The 15,503-nt window shown below is 35.7% G+C and overlaps 1 protein-coding gene across 1 annotated transcript in view; it reads left to right on the top strand.

The window, feature by feature from the left end:
• The first annotated feature begins 670 nt into the window (after positions 1-670).
• The window catches only part of mthl1 (adhesion G-protein coupled receptor methuselah-like 1), a 161,661-nt gene continuing 146,828 nt past the window's right edge, over positions 671-15,503 (top strand). Inside the window, exons 1-3 of the mRNA XM_018462373.1 lie at positions 671-1,191; positions 3,296-3,568; positions 9,803-10,038. Of these exons, the coding sequence (XP_018317875.1) occupies positions 671-1,191; positions 3,296-3,568; positions 9,803-10,038 (1,030 nt within the window). The remainder of the gene's footprint in view (positions 1,192-3,295; positions 3,569-9,802; positions 10,039-15,503) is intronic.

Here is a 15,503-nt window from a genome sequence, read left to right as displayed (position 1 = left end):
ACAAGTAGTCAAATCTCCCCCCGCTCTTTCACCCTCTGATTCGCGTGCAACGTTCGGTCGTAATACAACTCGCCGCCGCAAAAGGAATAGCGTCACGCGCGTTACCGTTGTACTTCCGGCTGTAGCGGAACCGGAGCGCGGGTCGCGGGGCGCAGGCACGTGGTCGCGAATTCTCGCCCCTTTCATCGGTGCAACGCGAGCGAAGGTCGCCGTAGAGAAAAGGAGGAAGCGTGCGCGGTGGTTGAATAAGGTCGAGTAAGGGCGGGAGCGCAGCACGCGGCTGCGCGCGCACGGAATCACGCTGCCGCCAGTGCCGCGTGTCGCGTCAGCGTGGTTTTACGGCGCCGACAGACGTCAGTAACGCCGAAGCCTTCGGACGGGAGAGTTCTGTTCGACGAGCGCTGAGCGTCTAACAAACGGGACGGACGACTCTCGTTTATTCAGTGTCTCTTTCCCATATTTGAGAAACTTAATTACTTCCCGGATTTCGACTCTCGGTTCTCGATCGCTTCGGTTCGCGTCGCGAAATGACATCAATCTAATTGATTCGAGTGCTGATACGCGCGATCGCTCGAACACGGAAACATTCGTTTTTGTTCAACAAACATATTTGTTTCGAAAAGGACGAAAATTCGACTGACGTGAACGTAGCTACAGATTTCTCGGAATCATGAGGGCGTTCGTATTCGCGCTCATCGCGACGATCGCGACGGTTGTCGTTTCGGAGCCGAACGACCTGGCGAAATCGCAGTTGAGGATCTTCAAGTGTTGTCGATATGGCGAGGAGCTAATTAATGACGACGCGAACAGCAACGCGTTGCCGCGCTGCGTGCCAACGGAGAACAAGTGGAAAACTTTCATTTTCTCGTTCGAGGAAAAGAATTTCGTTGAACTGCCTGCCGAATGGTACGTTATCGATGGCCAACGGCCGAAATGCGACAACCGCTCGGAGCTGGTTCACGTACCAAACCGGCATGCCAATCCGTTCATCCTGTTCACAAACGGTGAAGCGGTGCTCGAGCTCGATCAAGCCAGTCAAGGTCCCTACTTTCCTCCCAGTCACTACTGCTCCGATTCGAACGCCCTGCTCGTATGCATGCCGAAAAAATCGGCAGGCAATCACGCCGCCGCGACCATGAGGCCGCGAGTGCGTCGTTGCTGCGGCGAGAATGCCAGTTTCCACGAAGGCGGGTAAGATCCTCACAATGAGTTTCTCGATGCGTTACATTGCTGGTCGGCTGGTCGGTCTAAATAATACAAAGATTTTGGCTAGGTTAGGTAGAAACTGCCACAGGCCTGCGTTCTTTGTGCTCTCGTTTCTACTAGAGACCCTTATAACGGTATCTAGTCTTCGGACGAGAAATTTTGAATTGACCCGTTTTATCAACTTTAGTAAATTACAATGAGATAGCGTAAAACATACAGTATATATATTCTCCTTTTTCACTCTTGTTTTGACAAAATTATTCGTGGCCAGACTTTGTTATAGGCAGGGTTTGTAATTTTTATATTACAATTTATTGTTCCGTTTTATTTATTATTACAATAATTTTTACATTTTTACAATTTCATTGTAGATCAACTTTGATCTCATTACCCTTCATCTTTCTCTAATTCTAAAAATTAGAAGCTTACAGCGTTTAAGAATCATTTCATCTTTGTTGTTTATCAATTGTTAAACAAATAATGCTCACATGTTGTGAGTGCGAAACGGATCGCGTCTTTGCGCGGTTCATTTTTTCTTTTCACGTTGGAGAGAAAAAGGGAAATGAGATGAACTGTGCAAAAAGTTCAGCTAAAAAGAACAGACTTTATGTTTTGCCAGGATGTAGTACAACAATCATTTAACATTACAAATATTGTTAATGAAAAAGTAAGATTTTTATTGGTATTTATTAATCTTCTATTGAAAAATTAGGAGAATGTACTGTGTGTTGCATCAACATATTGGTCAGTATGTCGGTTATTTTATAAATGTGATACCCTTCCTAACAGGTATTACATTTATAAAATTAATCGATTGATTACATCTTTACAATTGATCGATTGATTATGTTTTATAAATGTAATGCGTCCTGTAGTAGGTATTACATTTATAAAATAGCCGACATACTGACCAATATGTTGATGCAACACGCGGTACATGTCATAAATGTTACATGAATCTTTTAGATCAATTTATATAATTAGATTTTTTAAAATAGATACCGTAAAAGAGTTGTTGACAAATTAAAAACAACATTACATGTCAAATAAAGCAAGCATTAATTTTCGATCTAAATCTTTTTTTTTTATTTCCAGAAGTTATAAGAAATTGATCTGAATGTCCTAAAACTCAAAAACCAAAAAAGATGTAATTATAAGTTGTATAACAATAAAAGTCGACACGAAATTTCCTAATTGAAAAATAATATATATAAAACTGATTTATGGTACAAAATTTATAAAATTTGATATTTATTTAGGAACTTACTGTATACACGAATCCAATTCCGGATAAATGACTTTAATATTGAACAAAAAACTGATAAGTTAAATAATTCGATTAACAATATTCCAACAAATCTAAATATAAGTATTATGTATTATTAATAAAACACAATGAAATAATTTCTTATCTATGGTATCAGTAACTTTTTCGTTTCTTATCTAAATAATGTTACGAAATAAATATTTCGTTGTATGATTTATCTCTCTGATGAAACGGATTTCGTAAGTCTAAAATTCAATCATCGGGTATAGCTATTTATTTATTTATCAAGTAACGTTTGAGTGAAATACGTTAAGTACGTTAGAGCGACCTTGACGGTTACATTCGTCCGGTTTGTATTCGAGAATGTTGACGTTGCGTGCATAGACCAGTTTCTCGGCGAATTCTAGTGTATCAAAATAAATGAACTATAAGTAATATCACACTAGTTTTATAATAAAAACTAAATCGAGAGAGACTGACACGTGACTACTAATACTGATACAGAAGTAAGATATTCAATTCTTTATACATATATCTGTATATCATATTATATTAGTTATTTCGAAAATAGTCGGCAACAAAAAAATGAAACTCAACAGCAATAATTTTCTTTACTGTTAGAGAATTCATTCTTATTTTTAAATTTTTTCTTACACTAAATTTCTTGGAAACTTTTATTTAATTATTAAACATTTCGGTCTGCAGACTGTTAAAGAAACATTTGTACAGAAGAGACAACAAAAGAATTTACGCTCGGATGCCTCTACTGTTTCTCATTGTAACGAATGGCTCTATGACAAATATATCTTTTTTATTCAACAGAAATACCTGCGTAATCATGAAAGAGACTGCGGATGCACCACCTTTACTTCCGAACGCATCGTCCGCCATCGAAATCGTGACCGGATTTCCTAACTGCCCAAAATCCGACAATTTCACGATCGTCGGAAATGCAATGGAAGCTGAGATGCAACCCGATGGCAGCTTGGAGATAAATGGGGTCGTTTTACCTAACGGCCAGTTCTGCGTTGAAAGAATTAAGGAACTCAACCAGATCTCCAAGGTGTTCGCCTGTCCGGAACATGCACCACAAAGGTCAGTGCGAGATTGAGATGAATTTTTATGCAGTGTTACGGAATGTCAACAAATAATAATAAAAAATTTGTCTCCACGTTAAGATAACATCACGATATTGCACATAATTATCATGTTATCTGAAACCTAAGGATATAAGAACGTTCAAAGATAGGTAAAAGTATTGGATAAGTAAGGGATCTTTATTTTTCATTATTTTTACTCGGATTTGGAAAATACTGTATTTGATTTTAATACATAATTTAATTATTTTTTTACTACATTGCAACATTATCGTTTAAGTATTGTTAAAGTAATAAAATATATCGATCTTGTCTGAACCTAATTATCCTAATGGAAGTATATTATTTTGTTATAATTTTTTTTTTTATAATATTATTTTCTAACAGATTTTAATCCTCCATCGGCCTTATGGAATTTTGCACCTTCGTCAACAATATGGGGTTTTGAAGTCCACAGCAGATTTTTTTATTGTTCTGAACCAAATAAAAACCTGGAAAAAATTTTGTACACTTATAAAATCATTAACAAAAATAAGTTTTTACCGTAATAAAAATCGTATTGTATTTTGCTTAATTTTTACAAATTTAAATTTTAATAACAAAATTGAAAAAACGGATAAAAAAATTTGTAATTTTATATGAGTAAATAAAAAAATTCTTTTAGACTGAAGGGTATGTTCTTCTGAAAAAAAAATCGTATATTTGAATATGCAAGAAGATTTTTATTAAAAAATCGAGTTTTATTCGATTTTTTAAATAAAAATCTTCTTGCATATTCAAATAATTCAACTTTCTGAAGCTATAGTCACTATACGATCTTTTTTCAGAAAAAAAAAATAATATTATTTTTACATTAAAAATTTTGTTTATTTTTATCAAAATGAATATAAAGATAGAAAAAAATTAAAATATTATATGACACAACTCTTACAATATTTCGGTTGCTCTTCGTACTTTGGCTTACCACACAAGTTACAGCAATACGTGGTTTTCTTATAATTTCTCAAATTGTATTTATTTATGAAGTCTTTTCTTTTCAATTTTGAGTATTTCATGGATCTTGTATTTAATATATTTCCGTAGAAGTTGATTTTGTAGTCGATATCTGAGAGGAGACTTTATCAAATCAAACCTAGTACCGAATTCTTTACAAAATTTCGACGATTTAAAGTAGAATTATAGCTGTCCTCAAATTAAATAATATGACAGAATTAACAATAACTTGATCGAATATATCAAAATATAGTCATGATATCCATCTCATAATAGTCATAATAAAATAATACAAACTATTAAGTTAGCAACGACACATATACCTAGACATATCCATACTGGCTGCGGTCAATTCGGCGCTTACGCGTTGTAAGCTTCATTCTGTCTTTATTACTCATTACTTATAGAAGGAAGACAGAATGAAGTTTGCAGCGCATGAGCACCTAAACCGAACGCAGTCATTCGTTTCCATTCGTTTCTAAAAAGCGTGAAATTAACTATAAAACACCTAGACCAAGCATTCGACTTCTAATGTGAAGCTAATCATTTGACGAAGAAACAGTAGGTTTATTCGCGTCGCATGCTTCAACACGTTCCAACATGCTTTTACCATAGCTTTTACTCCCTCCAACGCGCTTGATAGAGTAGGAGCTATGGTAGGAGCATGTTGGAGCATGTTGGAACTTGCGACGCGAACAAACCTAGAGCGATAAGAGGTGTGTTCTGATTCCCATCTGGGTGCTCCTCGGGTATCATGTTATCTTTGTTTAATGGTAAACAAGGATGACATGACATCCGGGGAGCACTCAGATGGGAATCCGAACGTGTACAAGGAAGCATCTTTATGCATTTTTTCTTTTCCTCCAAAATCAACGTTAATTGAAGAGAGAAATATACGTATAGATCTTCTTTTTTCAATGCTGGTACTGGGACAGGAAAAAGAATACATAAAGTTGGCTCTTGTCGCATACTCTGTCAATATGGTAACTTCACGCTTTTTAGGGAAAACCTAATGAATCTTTTCCTATGTTGGAAAGCATTCGACCTTTGAAGCTAACCAGTTGACCATGTTTTCTAGGGAAAAAAAGATAGACTGATTTGAGTTCTCTATAGTTTGGTATTCAGTGGTTGAAGATGACTAAGTAAAAGTTAAAATGTTCCATGCTCCGTGTATTAGTGAAAGAGTTTCAAGCTAGACAGTCATGCAACTTTTTTCCCTAGAACGGAAACGTGAAAAATGACATTTGTGTGTGTGTGCGTGCGCGTGCGTGCGTGCGTGCGCGTGCGTGCGTACGTGCGTGTGTGTGTAGTCAATAGATGTATTTATACGTACATACACGAAAAATTTCATTTTTCACGTTTCAGCTCTAGAAAAAAAATTACATGATTTTGATACTCAGCGGTCGAACGTTTGGTCTAGATATATATGTCGTATGGCTTTTGTCACAAAATGTGTCAATGCTAGGGAATAACATGGTCATGCGTTGGCCAATCAACGTTCAGGTTTTTACGGAAAAGTTAAACACTGATTGGTCAAAATGTGGCTCACGCATCATTCCCTAGTGTTGACGCATCCTGTGCGCAAAAATTTTTATATAGCTTATCAAAGGTGTCTTGTATCTTCTTTGTTAGGATGTTAAGATAATTGAATCTAATTATAAAATTATATTATTTCCAGTTTACAACACTATGTTACGGTCTGCAATTTGTGTTGAAAGCATAAACATCTTTTAGGCCCAGTTCCACAACTCATGGTTAACTCTTAACCGAGGTTTAACTTATTCATTGTCTCTTTCTAATTTTAGAATTGAAAAGAGATGAGAAACAAATTGAACCTCGGTTAAGAATTAACTGTGAGTTGTGGAACTGGGCCTTAATCGTTTTTGTACATACATCACACAATCTTAATGTTACTAATTGTAACTTACTTTAGGAGATATTGAATCTCGCTATCTATTTATTCTCTTAAAAATGATAATCGAAATACATTGACTGTACCTCCAAGTTGACGGAAGGGTATAAGAATAAATTCGTATAATCGTAAATTAAGAAAATTACTCAATTAGATTCTTCTTTAACGTTCTTTGAAATCTGTAATAAATATTTATTTGTTTTCCGTAATACGTTGCGCTATTAATTTAATATATTCCACGCGTACGCTGTTCCGATCGATAACTCCATATCAAGCGTACGCGTAAATCGCAGGAAGTTAAATATCGATCTCTCAATTATGCAAAACTAATCCTCTATTCTTCTTATTCTCTCGATCATCGTTCATTCGTACCGCGTAATGAAGAATGAAGTCGACTCGTGGCAAGTTCCGGCGGTCAAGTCGTCCGACCCACTTTAAGACACTCCAAGCACGATCCGACTTTTTGCCCCGTTAAGTATCGCCTGCTCCGATCTGAATTTATCGTACGACTTAATTGCGCGTTCGACGTTAGGTAGCTGAAACGAGGGATAAACGCGGTTTCCCGTTTCTACGTCGTTCTCGGGAAACGTAGAGGAAATATCTCGGGCCGCCTCACTTTCATTGCTCCTCGACAGGTATTTTCTAGGTCGCGTGTGTCCGAGATCTCACGTCATCTGAGATTCCATTAAAACGTTCTCACAACACTCACAACTCAATACCTCGTTTCCGCGCATCGGAGCGATGAGCGATATAAACGCTTCAACTCGCGGGTGTTGCGTAAGGAAAATGACATTGCGAGGTTTTTTCTCATCCCGTTCTTTCTTAGAATTTCAACATAATTGAAGTTCTGATCTTTCCTGTCTAGAATTCTGAATGTTTTAAAAAATAATCCCATAGAATTGAATCTAATTTGAAGATATAAAGAAGTGCTGATATTACATTTTTATTATGTGAAAAGCGACATTATTTCAAAGTTATATTATTTCTCGATAGAGGATTGAGAAGTGTCCAAAGTTTTTCTACTTAGAAAGAAATGCGAAATTGTCATAAGTCTTTATACGAGCATCGTTATATGTGACAAAATACGATAGTTTCGCTTTACGTAACAATTCAATATGCTAAATGTCAGGTGATTTACGGTCTGTACGTCATGTAACGTACCTAAGATAGGGTTAGAAGATCTCATTTGTCTAGACAGGTATGTCCCGCTAAGACGAAGGACGAACCGTGATGGATTGACGGGCAGGGCAGACATGCAGGACATCGTTGATAATAAGATCCGAGGTTTCCGTTCGGTACAGACGTACAGACGTAGTGTCATGTAGTGTCGCATGGTACATGTACAACGACCGAATTCTCGGCTAGAATGTGTCGCGCTACCGGGGATAGTATACCAATGAACTGTGTTTATCTCCCGGATTCGAAGTGTCGCCGACGCGGTGTTTAACGAAAATTACTGGGAGAATTTATGGCAAAAGTTTAATCGCTGTTAGGTGCATAAAGTAACGTCGAAAATGCGATTAGCGCCGCGCATTTGCACCCAATGTAGGATCGATTTTGCTGAAAGTTATTCCGTTCGTATTCTATTTGCGCTTCTGCATACGTGTATGTACATACGGGTCGGCTGACACACAGCATTGTGTTTCCCGTGAAAAATTTGCTCGCCAACTACTTCAGCGAATGGCAATCAGTGGAACAAAACGTGGTCGGATATGCGATAGATTTTTTTTTTCGTCGCGAATGCTTTCCAAATAGAATCGGTGACTTTTCTCACAATTGGATAAAATCAATCTTTGACGATACGTGTATTAAATGCAAGTGTTGCAGTGCGATATAATCGAGCAGATTTCAAAGCAGTTGTTATCTTTTATTTTACAACAAGTACAGAAATAAAACTCAATTTTTGCAATTTCTTCACTGAAAAATATTTACTAAATTTTATTACATATTTCTTTGAATAGTACTAAGTATAAATGTTTATTTACTAAATAAATATTTACTTAGAACTATTCAAATAAATTTTTAGTAAGATTTATGTTTTTTCAGTGTTGGAAAAAGAGCTTTATCTCTGTACGTGGTTTTATATTCTATTATCATAAACTATGTTTTTTTATGTAACTTTAATGTAAAATATATTTTTTTGCAATAGATATATTATAGAATATATTTAAATAATGTTTGTGACGCACGTAGATTTTTTATTACACGAAAGTTTTTCCAGTAAACACCAAGTCAAATCTCTAGAAATCTTGAAAGAGCTTTCCTCTCAACTTTCACTCGTATTACATATGTACGAGTGATAGATGCGAGTTAAAATCACTATGAGTGATTCGAAAACGGATACCGCTATCCTGATTGTCCTAAATGCGGTCACATCGTGATGTCATTAAGTACGATGAAAAATTGTTCTATCCGAATCTTTCAGGAATCTTAATTAAAAACGGACGTAACGATTGCCGATAACGCGGTATTATTTCCGTTATAATCGATCGAATATCTGACTCACTGCCCACGGCTGGCAGTAAGCCAATCGGTCAATTGCCGATGTGACGCCGATAAAATTGCCCGAATTTAATTAATCCGCCAGCGCGAGAAATAACGAGAAATAGCGCCATAATTTGTCTTTTTCTTTCGCGACTTTTTGTCTGTAGGTAGTGGAAAATATCGACAGGACCGACACCGGAATTTGCATGTTAAATATATGCTAACCTTCCTTTCTGCTGCTACTACTCTGTAAAAAAAAGATTTGAAGTAGAGAAAAGTAAAAATAGAGAAAACAGAAATTTATGGTAAAAATATGTACACAACGATAAATTATTATCATTTCTTTTTGCGTTACTTGTTATTGTTATTGCACGTTATCGAATAAGTTGTACATATATTGTGGTATATTTATAAGTTATACATTAGATTCGAATATTGTCGTTAAAATTGTCGCAGACATAAATTACATGTTTATTTAGATCTTTCATTAATGTGTGAATAGATATATGAAGCATAAAATCATAGTAACTCAGATTAAATGATTTTGTTATTATATAGGTACATATATGTATATATATACATACATACATATATGTTATTCATTGTCTGATGTATAATCATTAAGCATGACAGAAATTGATTCTACGAATAAAGATTTAAAATGGAAAAAAGGAAGAATTATTGCAAAGCAGAACAATTTCCTTTCGCCGATTACACGATTGGCTCATGAAATTTCATGACTTTCAGATGGAACTTTTAGATCTTTGTGCTTTTTACGTTGAACAAGTTTAAATGAAGACTAGCGTCTAAAGTAGCGTCCTAAAATCTGCTCGAATTTTTCAGACCTGCGGTAAAAGCAACGGACATCAGATTCACCCTGTATCCCGTGGGTTTCATCATTAGCGCTCTCTTCCTGGCTGCTACTCTAGCGGCCGGTTGTTTACTGCCGGCCTCTCATCACGTTTTGCATTGGCGTTGCCAGACTCATCATGTCGCCTGTCTGATGATGGGCGATATTCTCATGGCCATCATTCAACTCGCTGGGGATTCCCTTCATGGTGCAAGCTGCAAAGCGTTCGGTGAGTATTCATTATTGCCTTGTTAATTTTTTCACTGCCGCTTCTTGCCTCTCGAGTAGGCTCTAGCAGAAAGTGATTTATTTACGGTAATTTTACGGTATATCTCGATACTGCAAGTACAGCAAAATGATGAATACAGAGGTGTTTCCCTACGATATTCAAGTATGTTAAAGTTGCAAATTTATTCCGTAGCTTTATGTGTATTATTTTCGGATAAATGAATATGCAAAACTATTATTTAGGATCTTTAATACAATTTGACGAGTTTTACTTGTTTAAATGTACTTTATATATCGCCATCTGTTGAGTTATCGAAGTGTCTTGTGTTATAATAAACAGGTGTATTATAGATCGGTTCTATATATAATATAGAAGTGTCTTTAACATGGAAACATTATTAAAATATTATTTTCTCATACATTCACATACAAGTTCTGCCTTTATGTGCTGCATTTGAATGCCATCCGGTTACTTTTTGCGATCTTCTAGAAGATAACGCGCGCGTCCGGAACATTGCTGGAATTCTCTACAATAAACTATATCTTAATAACCGCGTAAACGGAAAAAACGAACAATTCGCTATTTATCGAAGCGTGGCGATCTGCCAATTCGCTTCTTTTATTAACGTTCATCGGTATTGTTGAGAATATGAATTATATTATCGATTAATTAGTAATTACATTAAACTAATCGCGAGAGATGGCACTATTTCGGAAGTTGCTCATTTGTCAAAAAATTGAGAACATCGCTGTTGCTCGCCCCTTTCAGCCCCTTTTCCCTGCGGACCTTGGTATCAAGCGGTCGTGTTGATTGCGAGGCCTTGCAGCGGCGATATTTGTTAATTTTCTCGTTACAGATAAGTCTAGAATAAGCAATCTGTCTTTGTACGAAGTGCTAAAATTCTGTTTTAATTGACTCAATATTAAGATTATTATTACACTGTGAAACTTTTGTTCCTCTCTTGCTTTCTTGTTTATCATTTAACTAATCTGGTAAAACTGTTAATAAGTTCTGTTATAATTAAATGTAACTGGACTTAAATGAGAATCGTGTATTTATTTTACTTAAGAATATTTCAACAGATATGAATCGGAAGCGACGCGACTCGGATTAAACGAAATTGAAAACTAATCGGATCTTCAAATGAATGAGCATTGACATATCAAAGAGTAACAAGAAGGTTAATGATTTTGCGAAATTGAAAATCTGAGTATAAAGAGTAATCTACTTTTTCTGGTAATTTCATGCTCTGTTATTTATTTTTTCGAATTTTATTTATTTATTTACTTATCATCGGTAGGGCTTTCGACTTACGAGGGAATGCGACGTTGATTATCCACACAAATGTCAGCCGATATGACCGAATGCGCAGATGGAATACGAATTTAGCCGACGATCGGGGCTGGCTTTATTTGCCACCCCGTCCCCGAAGCTCAGAGGGTAATTATTCGGATAATCGTAGTAATCCCTCGCAAAGCTCCGCTTCTCTCGTCTCGTTCCGATCGCGAGAATCGATTAGTGCGTACACCCGTGCGAGTCCAGCTTCTCCACGTTGTAATAGCGCACAGCGGCTCTCATTTGCATGAAGAATCGATTACGCAGATTCCACCGGAGCACGGGGATGTTTTTCCTATCGTGATCTGCGTTTAACCATTCGTTCTTACAAATTGGCACAGCTGATCGTGTAGCTGTAGGCCGGAGATCATTATCGCTCGTGTTCCAACCGTGTCTTTTCAAAAATACATTTGAAAAATAAAAATTGTCAGCTTTTAGGAATTTGGAAAGCATTCATTTAATTTATAAGAATAAAAAAATAAAAACTCTAGATGCTTTTAGAAAAAAAAGTTATTTAAATGTTAAATAAAGTAAAATTTAATATCGAAAATAGATATTATTTAATATCTACAGAAAAAAGTATCAACTTTTTTTCACATGAATTTTTAAAAATAAGGAATTACTCTACAGTTGCGTGGATTTTTGTAATATTATTTTTTAATAAGTGCTATATTACGATCGCATCAAACAAAAACGAAAACTTTTACAAATTGTGTTGAAATAATAGTTGTAACTGAAACCGATTGTAAGGTCGTGGACCTTCCGTCTACGAAAACTGAAGAAAGGAGAAAGTGGAACGCGTAGCGGCGAGTGCTTGACCCACAATCTCTTTCGTCGATATTCTCGGTTTTTCTCTTTTTCTCAACTCAAAGAGAGTGTTACTTCGCGTAGCGTACCTTGAGTGCTCTTCTGACGAGAGATTATTCGCTGACGTATTTAATCGTATCAACTACGATTTCCAACTTTCTCTTATGAATCCTCTTTTAGAATCCGACACGTCATATGCAACGATCTAATAACATTAATTACAAAATTTTATACAAGAGCACGTAAAGACTGTTTCCAGAATAATTTCGACGCTAAGCCCAGATCTGCCATCGAAATATTTCTAGTAGATCCGGTTTTTTGAGATATAAGAAAAAACATTTTTTTCAATGCACACACACACACACACACACACACACACACACACACGATTTAATTTTATTGAAACTGGAAAACAAATTAGAAATGTTGAGTGTTTTATTTTTGTTCTTTACATGATTTTAGATCGATTTCACGTATTAGAGTAGTAGTCGCCTAGAATGTTTCGATATTCCTGAACGTTTATCAATCATCAAATTTTAGTGGAAACGTTTGTATTACTCATCGTTTATCGCACTCAAATTATTAGGAAAGGAAAACTAATCTTAAAAAATGATATGCTACATTTTAAAATTGATATGATATATTTTGAAATTGATATGTTATATCTTTAACATTCGACTTGACGGGGTTTTTCTGATTCGCGAATTCAATGTCCCAAAATATGTTAAAAAAGTTATTTCCCTTTTTTTCACTAAAAATTATTCCAAATTTATAAACTAGTATAATTTAAGTAATTTAACGTAAAAACTCGTACATAGATTATTCAAGAAGAACAAAGAATTAAAACAAATATTAACTATTAATAATAATTACTCGATACAACAGTAGAGTTAGAATTATCGAGTTATCGTCAACATTCTCTCGATCGATGATTCATCAATTGAATTACTCGCTGGAATGAAGCGAGTATTTCAACATTGGAATTGATTAAATCAACAAGATTAAATCAACAAGTTGTTTTTGACGTTATGTTGCGAGATCTAATGAGGAATCGGTATCCTCCTCTTTATTCCTTGCATTCTTAGGCATTTCTAATTCGCAGACGCGCGCACGCATTGCATATCCCATTACGGCAACGCGAATATAGCGGATGTATCACGATACGCGAAATCATCTCGCGTATAAAGGTAGGAATTCCAGCAACGACGATAACGGTAAACTGGATTCTTTTTATTGTGAAACACACCGTCCTTCCCCCTTCCCTGCGCTTATTGTCTCGCGGAAAGCGCGCGAGAAACCGCTCGCTGATGCGTTCGCGACGCGTGCATCGCTCCGACGTGACGGCCTTCGACCGGCATCGACCGGAAATCGTCGAAACGTGGAATGCGCCACGATGCAATTTTGAAGCATACCGAATTCCGCGGCGAATTTACGGTGAACAGAGGGGGCGTTCACGCTAGTAACGTTCGCTGCGATGCAAATATGCGATAAATGCAAAATGTTTCGCGCGTCCAGTTGCACATACTTTTTTTTCGTTCTTTCTCTTCGTGTTTTTTATTCGTGTAGTATCGAAATAATCTGATACTATTTCAATATACTATTTCAATAATTCAAAATATCGAATTTTCGTGTATGAAGTTTGCTCTGAAATTTCGTGTTATATTCTCATATAAATTATGCTTGATAGTACGAGTAATCGAATATTATTCAGAGGCCCCGGTACATTAAATATAATATAAGAATAAAATTGTAGCAGCTAGCACGTATGAATTATAAGAGAACAGTGGAAAATTTTATGATATAAAATGTGATATAAAATGGTGTGAACGTATGGATTGATTTTAACGCTGTCACGTAAATAAATATTCTATATTTTGTTTGCTACAGTGCGGCGTTTATAATTTCCTTTATATATTAGTATTAATATAATTTAAATATAGTTATTAACTTTAATTACTGCAATGTGCATCTTTAAACCATATTTGATATTATAGAATTCGTCTCTTCTTCTTCTCTCTCTCTCTCTCGCATCTTGAATTTAACATTTATATTAAAATTTCTCGCGTAATATTCACAATTCTGTTGTTGTAACATTTTTCACTGATATCATGGATATTTAACGCACAAATCCATGCGATCAAATTTCACGATACTAAATAACATTTTAATATAATGTAATAATTCACATATTATACTGAATATTTTGCAAAGCGTGTTTCTCGTTAAGTTGAACGTTATAATCTTACAAAACATATTTAGATGGAATTGCATCGTGAACGCGATGTAACGCGACCTTCAAATAATAAGCATAACTATATGCGAGCGTGTTGTCGCAACTCCTTTCTAATCCGTCTACGATCATGTCACTCGGGTGGTTCAACGATATCATGTATTACGCGCATCATTGATTTTGTTCTCGTTATTTCGACGATCCACAAAGCGAAAGACACGACATAAGAGAGAATCTTGGTGTATTTATCTCGAACGTCCTTTTTCTTCCGACCTTTCGTGATGTGCAGTGTCTCTTCGGAAAACATCAAGGATGGAAACCCTCGCTGTGACTTTGGCTTTGACCGAGAACTCTAATGTCTCTCAGACGTTGGGCGTCCATTTAAGGAGAAAACGCGCCGCCGGAACGTCTTGAATGGAGGACGAGAGAGTAAATCAAAGCCTGGTTGCCTTTTCGAGACGCTGTATGCCTGCATGTTATACGCCGATCCGAGAGACGGGACGTGAAAGAGGATTTTACTTGATTGGCAGGAAATTCCCGCTTTTGGGAAATCTGCTATTCACGCAAGATCATTTAGATGAAGCGATATTACCGCATAACGGCATTACAGCAAATCCTGTTTCGTATTTTATCAAATTTCACAAAAAAAGAGCATAATAATAATCTATTATTATCAACATAGATATACAATTAATTTATATATTATTAGTAATATATATAAATTATATATATATGTATACATATATACCATACGGTACGAATTGTAAACCGACGAGAATAAATTTATAATTAAATGAGAGAAGTCCTATATTCGGTCAAAACGGATTTTAGTGCTTAAATACATATTTCTTGTGTAAATTTATATACATTCTGATTCTGCGTACCACGCGCCAAAACCTTTTTCAGTTTTAAAACGCATTCATGAAAAGAATCAAAATGGTAACATTGTAATATTGCTTATTATATTGTGCAAGTAATTTAATAATTTTTGATGCTATAATAAGTATCTTTTATAGAGAATATTAATTGTCATATGTTAATGAAAATTTAAAAATTGATAATTTATATATGTATGTACATATATATATTTTTT

This window comes from Mycetomoellerius zeteki, unplaced genomic scaffold (genome assembly GCF_001594055.1).
Source record: "Mycetomoellerius zeteki isolate Tzet28-1 unplaced genomic scaffold, Tzet1.0 scaffold140, whole genome shotgun sequence".
NCBI classification, from domain to species: Eukaryota; Metazoa; Arthropoda; class Insecta; order Hymenoptera; family Formicidae; genus Mycetomoellerius; species Mycetomoellerius zeteki.
The sequence above is the reverse complement of the archived record's forward strand: the minus strand, read 5'-3'. Positions and strand labels throughout refer to the sequence as shown.